The following is a 10,088-nucleotide window of genomic DNA, read 5'->3' on the forward strand; positions in this document are numbered from 1 at the left end:
CACCCACATTACCATGATGGTTATTTTCAAAAAAGTTATTTCCTATTGACAAATGACTTGTATATATCATCCCCAAAGTTAATCTTCACTCAATTTTTTTTTTAACATTAATTTTTCTAAATTCTTTTTCAAATTTGAGATCTCAATTCTCACAAATACAAACACAGAATTAAAATTGTTGACCTTTTCAAAATTGTTCAGATTACATGATAAATATTGATCATGTCATATATCTGATTGAGTAAAACGAGCACCACTTTTACTCTATTCTTTCAATAGCTAATTGTTGTCAATTTATATTATATTCTTTTCAAACCATAAAACATGTTTGGAAGATGAAAGACACATTTGAATATGAATTATCGAACTTCTTAATTCTCATGAGCCATAATTTTGAAATAAGCGAAATCCAATTATACATAATTTGGAAGTAATTGCAAGTTATAAGAAATTAAGTAAGATGTCTGCAAGCAAAGGTCAATTTTGACTAGACAGTTTGCTAAAGTGATCAATCATAGACAAATAATTTATTGTAGTAAAGTCTATCATATCTTAAAACGAAAAGCACAAAATGTTCTTCTAGAAGTTATGCATTGGGCACCTTCACTTAATATTATGCTATTAGAAAAATACAAAATAAAAGCATTCAGATCCATGACATTATTCAAGTTGAATTACATTAAGGAAAATGGATGGAACTACACAAACACTTGAGCATAATTTGCATAGGGTTCATATAATGAGGAACTTTGAACTACCTAGCAGGCCATGCCCAATGGTCCCTCAATTCTTGATTTGTGAACTCTTAAACAAGCTCAGGGTGGAAGAAAGGGACATGATCTTCATGCCTTTTTTTTTTCTTAATTGTGGAGTCCTTATATCAGCAATTTGTTGAAGATCTTCTTGAGTCTAACCACAACATCTTTCATGTTAATTCGCTTCTTAGGAGGCTCAGCGGTACAATCCAAGGCTAATGTCATGATGGAAGAAAAACAAGCTTGTTTTAAGGCAAAACTTTCATCTTCTTCTGTTAGAAGATTGACATCTATAACCTCCATTATGTTGTTGGCTGATGACTCCACCCAACTCTTCAAGGTTAGTTCCTCCACAAACATTTCATCTGTAGGCTTCTTCCTCACAAAAGTTTCCATCAGCATGATCCCATAACTATATATATCACCTTTTGTGGATGCTATTCCCTCTGAACCATACTCTGCATGCTTGCATATTAGTTTTCATTAATAAAATGAACTAAGAAAGATAAATATTAATAAAAAACGACCTTCTTGTGAAAAAATATTAAGTATTAAGAAGTCAAAAAAGATATAAGACATTTATGAAGAGCCAATGATTGAAAACAATTTTAAAAACCTAGAAAACTTGCAATAACTTATCCTCTAACCTGCTACCTGCATGTAATATTAGTTGTTCATTATGTAAAACTTTGATGCCAACTAGTGCTTGTTGGTCAAAAGGAAAACCAGCTTGTTGAGAGAAAAAAAAAATGGCATATGTTCATATCATTGTAATATGTGAATGTGTTGAAGTTGTTGGAAACTTCACCTGGTGCCATATAGCCTATGGTGCCTAAGGTTTTGGTTCGCTTCATAAACTCACTTCCCATCAACAGTTTCGCAATGCCAAAATCACTAATGTGTGCAACCATGTCATCATCTAACAAGACATTGCTGGGCTTCAAGTCACAGTGAACCACAGGATTTGAATAATCATGATGGAGATACTCTAGCCCTGATGCCACATCTATCATAATTTTTAATCGTTGGACAAAATCCAAGAAGTAGTTGTGAGAGTACAACCACTTCTCTAAGCTCCCATTAGGCATATACTCAAGCACCAAGGCCTTGAAGTCCAAGTTGGAGCAACTACTAATAATCTTGGCAAGATTTCGATGGCGAGTATTCCGCATTACTTCACATTCTACCTCAAAACTCTTGAAAGCTCCTTGCAATTCCAAATTGAAAACCTTCACAGCAACAATCAACCCATCGGATAATACCCCTTTATATACCATGCCTAAGCTTCCTTTCCCAATCAAATTGTCTTCACAGAAGTAGCTGGTTGCATAAAGGAGTTCTTGTTGTGAAATCATCATACGCATTCTGGGATGCGATAAATCAACTTGAACCAGAGCTTCTAACTCAGTCTGTCTTCGCTTCCATAGAACAAAGAGAACCACTAGTATTATTGTTGATAATGATACACTCAGTGGGACAATACATTTCAAGAGAAGTGATTTTGTGTTCCTTCTAGTATCTTTCTCACATGCCATGACTTGAAACCGAGGTGCTCCACAAAGTGCTCGGTTGGAGATGAAAGATTCAGCAGTGAAGTTTGCAAAGGGTCCACCGTTTGGAATCTCTCCTTGTAGCTTATTGAAAGAAACATTCAGGTATTTGAGATATTTCAGAGCCTCTAATGACTTGGGAATAAAACCAGATAAATTGTTCCCAGACAGATCCAAGTATTCCAAGCTCACCAAATCACCAAAATTGGGGGGAATATGACCTTGTAGCTTGTTATGGGATAGGTAAAGTTGGAGCAGGTTTTGAAGAAGTGATATGGTGCTTGGGATGTTTCCTGAAAATTGGTTCTTTGACAGGTCCAATGCCACTAAGGACTTCATGCTTCCAACTTCTGGGGGTAGTTGGCTGTTGAGAAAGTTTGAAGACAAGTTAAGAAGCAAGAGATCTCTAAGGGTCCACAGAGATGAAGGTATCTCAGAATCTAGTCCATTGGAGTGAAGATTGACGGTACGAAGTCCAGTAAGATTCCCAAAGCAACTAGGGATTGTTCCGGAAAGTTTATTCGAACTCAAATCCAAGAATCCCAAGTTTGTCAAATGGCATAGACCACTAGGAATGGATCCGTGTATTCGATTTTGAGAAATACCCAACGCCTGGAGCTTCTGTAGGCGTCCAAGTGATGTTGGAATCAACCCTGTCAAGTCATTATCATCAAGTCCTAAACCAATCAAGTTGGTTAGATTACTAACCCCTGTAGGGATGGTGCCTCTGAGTTGGCAGCTTCTCGCTTCAATACATTCAAGAGAAATGGAGAGATTCCCCAATGAATTTGGAATAATGCCTTTTAAAGGATTACCATCGATCCACAATTTTCTCAAAGAAATGCAATTCGGCAATGATGTAAAAAAGTCAGGCTCAGAGTCTGAATGTTCATTAGTCAACTGGTTTCGTGAAAGGTGGAGGATCTGGAGTCGTCTCAAGTTACCTAGATCTTTTGGCACATTCCCAGTGAAGTAGCTGTCGCTTATGTCCATGAAGATAAGTTTCGACATATTGGAAATGGACGTTGGAATTTTTCCACTGAATTCATTGACTCCTATAAAAAGCCCTTCAAGATCCGGGAGCCAAGTTCCAATACTTGATGGGAGACTGCCTGAAAGGTGATTTCCTTCCAGTGAAAGGACCTGCAGCTTAGAGATGTTAAAAATAGCTTCTGGTACTATCCCCGTTAGATTGCTTTGGCCAAGATTCAATATTTGTAAGTTGGTGAGATTCCCCAACTCCATGGGGATATTACCTTGAATATTGTTTTCTGCCAAATGAAGTTTTTGTAAGGTATTTAAATCACCAAATGAAGGTGGAATAGTACCTGTGAAGCTATTTCTTCCAAGATAAATCACTTCAAGCTTGGACAAGTTGCCAATTTCTCTTGGTATGCTTCCTGCGAATTTGTTGTAAGATAGTGACAGTGACAGAAGCTCTCCACATAAGGACATGGTTGTAGGAAGTTGACCACTGAGCTGATTCCAAGAAAGGTTGAGCCCTTGGAGATTGGAAAGATGTTTGCAGATATCCATTGGAAGACTCCCAGAAAGGCTATTATTACTAAAATCAATCTTTTGCAACAAAGAGATGTTGAAAATTTCAGGAGGAATAGGGCCACTTATTCTACTAGACGCAAGGTTCAAAACATTTAAATTTGAAAGATTCCCAATCTCTCTAGGAATTCCACCTGCCAAATTGTTATAATCAAGATATAATTCTTCAAGACTCGATAAACTCCCTATGGCTTGTGGAATGCCTCCAGTAAACTGATTTAATGATAATGATAGTACTTGGAGCTCTCGACATAAGGACAGAGTTGTAGGAAGTTGACCACTGAGCTGATTCCAAGAAAGATAGAGCTCTTGGAGATTAGGAAGATGTTTGCAGATATCCATTGAAAGACTCCCAGAAAGGCTATTATTACTGAAATCAATCTTTTGCAACAAAGAGATGTTGAAAATTTGAGCAGGAATAGGACCACTAAGTCTGGCAGACGCAAAGTTCACAATATTTAAATTATGAAGATTCCCAATCTCTCTAGGAATTCCACCTCCCAAATTGTTATGACCAAGATATAATTCTTCAAGATTCGATAAACTCCCTATGGCTTGTGGAATGCCTCCAGTAAACTGATTGAATGATAATGATAGTACTCGGAGCTCTCGACAATGCGACAAGTTGGAGGGGATTTCACCTTTGAGTTGATTGGCTGAGAGATTAATGAATTCAAGATTGGGAAGATCATAACCCATGCCTGTAGGGAGGATACCTACTAGGTTATTTGCTGCCAGACTCAAAAACCTCAATGAAGATATGTTGAACAGTGATTGAGGTATTTCTCCTGCAAGAATATTAAAATGAGTGGGTTGGAAAAACTTCAATGCGTTGCTTACATCTTTGAAAGCTCGAGAGAAAGTGAGCAAATAAAAAGGAAGAAAAGAAAGGAAAGAAAAAGTGTACCTATCAAGCTATTATTCCGGAAAGACAATCTCTGAAGCTCCACCAAGTTACCAATTCCTTTTGGTATGCTTCCCGTGAATTCATTATATGGTAAGAAAATTACTTGAAGCTTTATGCATTGGCTTAAACTGGTGGGGATCTCTCCACTCAAGTGATTTGATGAAAGATTAAGCTCCTTGAGCTTTGAATTGGTGTTGCACATATCCATGGGAAGACTTCCAGAGAGGCTATTGTTGGAGAGACTAATGTTGAGCAAAGAAGATATGTTGAAAATGGTGGCAGGTATGGAACCTGTTAAGTTGTTCATTCGCAATGACAATATCTTCAGATTACGAAGATGACTGAACGTCTTTGGAATTTCACCGATCAACTGATTATTGCCAAGATATAGCTCTTCAAGTTTTGATAAATTACAAATGGCTTCTGGAATGCTTCCAACCAGTTTATTATTGAATAAATTCAACTGTTGAAGCTCCTTGCACTTACCTAAAATAAAATGAAAAAATATCTAAAATATTATTATTATGAACATAAAAACTATGTTAGGTTGAGAAGAGTATTAAAGAAAGAAAAGAAAATATTAAGGGAAAATAATTTTCTCATTATTGGTTTTATAGTAGAAAATAGGGAAAAAAATATAATTAAAATTAATTATAATGTTATGTATTTTAAAATTATTATATCTTCGTATGGAAGAATTAAAATAAGTAAATAAATTTGAAGAAACATATAAAATTAATTTATTAAATTTAAATCTATTTTTTTATGTTAAATGAATTTGAATGATCATATAAAAATAATTTATTAACTTCAAGTTTATTTATTTTTTATTGTTTTCACTTTTTCTTTTTTTCTAAGAAACTCTTTATTTTCTTTCCTTTGTATTGTCACTATAACTTTTTGGGAACCAAACATAGTCATAGGTTTTATTTAGTTCCAAAGAAATAGGAGGGAATGAAAATAAAGAGGAAAAATAGGAAAAAAATTAAAAGAAAAATAGAAAAATTAGATTTAAAGTCAACAAATTATTTATATGTTACTTGAAATATGCTTCACTTGTTTTAAATTTTCTATTTAAAATTAAATAATTTTAAAATAAATTAATTTTAATTATATTTGATTTTTTTTTTCATATTTTTATGCTAAAATCAAATATAAGAAAATGACTTCTTTCAGTATTTTTTTCTTAGTACTTTCATGGAATCAAACATGATGATAACATTTGCAAGAGACATTAATATTGAGGAAAACTTATCATGAACTACATATTGATGGTTGCCAAGCATTTAAGGGTAGTGCATTTTGGTTTGATTGAATACAATTTGGAACCTATACGATGGTTTGAATTGTGTGCACAATGATGTTTCTTACTTTATAATAACAATTTGTGAAATTAATTGTACACTTAACACAAATGTTGGGTATTAGATAGAATATAATTAACTAATTGATATTTTTTTATTTTTTTATTGGGAATGTTAACAAAAAAATTATCCACTACTGTTTATCACAAATAAATATTATATTGTAGCTTTAAATATTTTATAGTAAATTAAATTAAAGCTATATATATATAAATTATTTGATATCTATTAAATATTTTATTACATTTTAATGTATATATATTACATTAAATTATGTTCACTTTTTAATAATATAATTTGTTGGATCAAAATTTTCTATATTTGAAAATATCTATCAATTGTAAAATATCACTATAAATAAATTATTTAATTTTATAACTGAAAAAGAAAAATACACTGTTAGCTGAAACTTTTTATTATCGTTGTGTATGTTTATTCTGACTTGTATTTGATATTATTCATTCTAAAAATTAGAATAAAAAATCATTACCATTACTATAATTGTGTTTACTTGAGTTCATTCAAAATAGAAAAAAGAAAATAATTTTTAGGAAATTAAAAAAATAAAACTAATTTTTAAATTGTATAATGATTTATTTAATTAAAATGAATTTTATATCAAAATAAAGAGAATAAGTTAAAGTTGTATCATTCCTATTTTAGTTATCATTCATGGTCACAATAATTCAACAATCCAATCTACCAAATATATAAATATTATTTTTTGAACTATAATTTATCAATTACTCAACTATTTCATCACAATTGAAAGCCAAAAATCATGATAACCCCAACCTTTATTGATATTATATGTTGAAGCAGGAAACATGAGTATTAACCTGTAAAGTAGACAACAATTACGAGAATCTTACCAATTTCCTTAGGAAGAGAGGTATGGAAGTAGTTATTGCTAAGATCAAGAGAAATAAGAAATGAGAGGTTGCCGACTTGTGGCGCAATAGTTCCTTCAAGACCCATGTTAGAGAGGTTGATTGCAGAAACTCTTTGCTGAAGAGCATTGCAAGAAATACCATACCAAGTGCAATAGGAGCTTTTGGTTGACCAATTTGTTGCCAAAATGCCTTGGGAATCATATGTGACATGGGCTTTGAAGGCCATAAGAGCAAATTCATCAACTAAATTGATGGAGAACACTGTGGGAGTGAAGCAAGCCACCCAACAATGCACTAACACAAACACTGAAACACAAGGTGAAAAGAGATGCATCTTTCCTTTCAAAGAGCAAGAAAAAAAGGTTGTTGATAAATGTCGAAGGAGAGGATGTGGTTTACAAATGTAGGGGATAAGGAAGGGAGAGTAATTGGTGTGCAACAACCTTCATGGAAGAAGTGGGTGAAAGAGGTGGACAAAGGCTTCAATGCAGTCCCATCCAAAGTGACAACCATGGAACTATATAAGTGGATCCAAAAGCATTGGTTATTAACTTGGTACTCTCACTTCCTATGCTACTCGATCCTTTTTTAGAAGATTGTAACCTATTTAATAATCAATTTAATAATCAATTTAATAAATCACTTTAACAATTTTGATATAATTACAACTCAACCATGATTGCATTCAAACTAAATCCATCAATCTTATGCTTGGAATTTGCCATCTTAATTACATTTTGGAGATCTTCTCCACTCATTTTACAAGTTCATTGTACAATATGACATTATATATAGATAGATAGATAGATGAATGGAGTGACTATATTATTGGTCGTGCATGCTAATTAGAAAGGAAAATGATGCTTTTTCTAGTCCACTTTTTTCAATTAATTTAGAAAGAGAGAAACAGTGATAGTATGTATTTTAACTTCTCTATGGAATATATTGAAAAAACAATTAGAAGTATAGCCAAATCCAAAATGTAATATTACTCAAGAAAAAAAAAATCGTGAAAAACTCGAAATTTTTCAAAAACATTATACTTTTAGAAAATGTATTTTGAAATAAGTAATAGGGTAAAGACATTTATTTTCTCAAAAACAAATTTATTATATGCTTTGAAAATCAAGTCTATTGAACCTTAAAAATAAAACAAAAAATAAGCATGTTTGTTATTTTTATTTTCAAATAGATTGTAAGTAAAAATTTGCTAAAAAAATGCCATATCGCTCCTTTTTCTTTGTATATGATTGTGGGTGTTTTGAGCTATCTCTAGTATATATTCTAGACAACATAGAAGAAATCCAGTCAATGAAGAAGCAATAAATAACTCCAAACCTATATACATGAAGAGCTTCAAAGGTATTTTTATTTCATTTTATATAAAATAATTTTATTTTAATTTTTAATTTCTATCCTTCATTGTTTTTGCCATTGAGTTTTGATTTAAGTAGTGGAATATTAGATCAAGCATTTAAAGTCAATATCAATTCTATAAGCATACTTTCATTTCAATCTGATATATATAACAGATGGTTGTAATACATATGAATGGGGTACACACACCATTGACATGGGTGCCAAATTAGGGATTGTTGGACATTCATTACATTTTCTGGATTTCATGATTGAATCTTTGGATAATCATCGAAGAAGCAAGACTTTTCTAACTCCCATAAAAATTATAATTCAAGTGTCATTTTCTGCATGACCAAACATAAGGTTTGATATTCCTACACATCACTCAAAGCAAGGATTATGACCAGAGCTGCTGCAACTGTCTCCAGCTGGACACACTCAAAACAATGCAACAAGCATTTGCATGTCATAATGGAATTGGAGAAATGTAGGAAGAATGAAGAAAGAACAAAGTAATTGGTGGGTAAACCCTGTGTGGTGATCCCTAAAGGGACAAGACACCCTCAATCTCTTTTGGAGAAATGGGTTGAGCCGGTCAAGAAGGGACAGCTGCGGTGCAGTGAAGAGTGGGCTATCACGGTGCCGTAGTCCACATGCCACGATAGACAAGACTCCACTTGCAAATAGATCTGTCCACATATCACGATCTAATGGTGTATTCAAGAAGAAAGAGATTGGTCGGAAACCACCTCCTTGGAAAAATGTGGGTCATGGAGGGCAAGCTCGGGCAACGACAGTGCAGTCCTGCCAAAACCGAGAAAGAAACCTGAAAAGTTGGTCAAGCAAAGCGGATTCAAGAAGAGGCAATACGATGGTGCAGTCCAGCTAAGTGGTGCAAAGGCATTCAGTCTTGATTGGAAGCTTTTGATCCAACAACAGGAATTTTGCAGGTACGCTACCCACTTCCGTACGGCAGAATTTTCCGCTGTGTAACAGCTTAACTAATCTAACAAAGTCTAACAAACTACCTAACTTTAGAAGTGCAACAACTTCTGAAGCACAGCAGCAAGCAGCAGCCGTTATACCCGTGAGATCAGTGAGAGCTGTGAGTAATCTTAACGTCTATCAAGTAATTCGTGAGCAATAACCTTTTTTGGAAAAAGATGTCCTAGGAGGTGAGAAAGGGCTTCAATGCAGTCCCATCCAGAGTGATAACCATGGTGCAGTTCACTTATTAAAGTGGTGCAAAAACATTGGTTATTGACATGCTACTCTTTCCTTTTTGGATAATTCAATCTATTTAATCTGTTTAATAATTTAATAAATTGTTTTAACAACTTTGGTATAATCTATTTAATAATTTGGCATAGATGTATCAATAGAAATGGTCATGCTATTTCATTCAAGTATGAATTTGTTTGATGAATTGCTGATTTTTTTTAATCTAATTTGCTTAAATAATTCCATATTTTTTAGGATTATTGTTCCTAAAAGATGCTTTAATATATTTTATAAAAGACCTATTTTCCATATTTTCAAATTCCTTCGTAGGAAATCTAAGTTATCCATATTTTTGTTTTTAATTCCTCTTTAATAATTAGGGAGAAAGAAGAGAAACCAACAATTTTTATGTGGAAAACCGTCCACAAAGTCTCCCAAAGACTACACAGATATAAAAGCCATAGGATTAGAGACCGCAAAAC

General features: G+C 33.3%; 1 protein-coding gene across 1 annotated transcript; it reads right to left on the reverse strand.

The window, feature by feature from the left end:
* Positions 1-582: 582 nt before the first annotated feature.
* LOC117926225 (receptor kinase-like protein Xa21) lies at positions 583-7,495 on the reverse strand. The gene is made up of 4 exons (XM_034845303.1): positions 7,006-7,495; positions 4,770-5,255; positions 1,564-4,650; positions 583-1,213 (listed from the first exon to the last, which is right to left on the reverse strand). Exons 1-4 carry the CDS (start codon positions 7,358-7,360, stop codon positions 876-878), a joined length of 4,266 nt encoding a protein of 1,421 aa, XP_034701194.1. The 5' UTR covers positions 7,361-7,495; the 3' UTR covers positions 583-875.
* Positions 7,496-10,088: the final 2,593 nt, after the last annotated feature.

This window comes from Vitis riparia, chromosome 12 (assembly GCF_004353265.1).
Source record: "Vitis riparia cultivar Riparia Gloire de Montpellier isolate 1030 chromosome 12, EGFV_Vit.rip_1.0, whole genome shotgun sequence".
Classification (NCBI taxonomy): domain Eukaryota; kingdom Viridiplantae; phylum Streptophyta; class Magnoliopsida; order Vitales; family Vitaceae; genus Vitis; species Vitis riparia.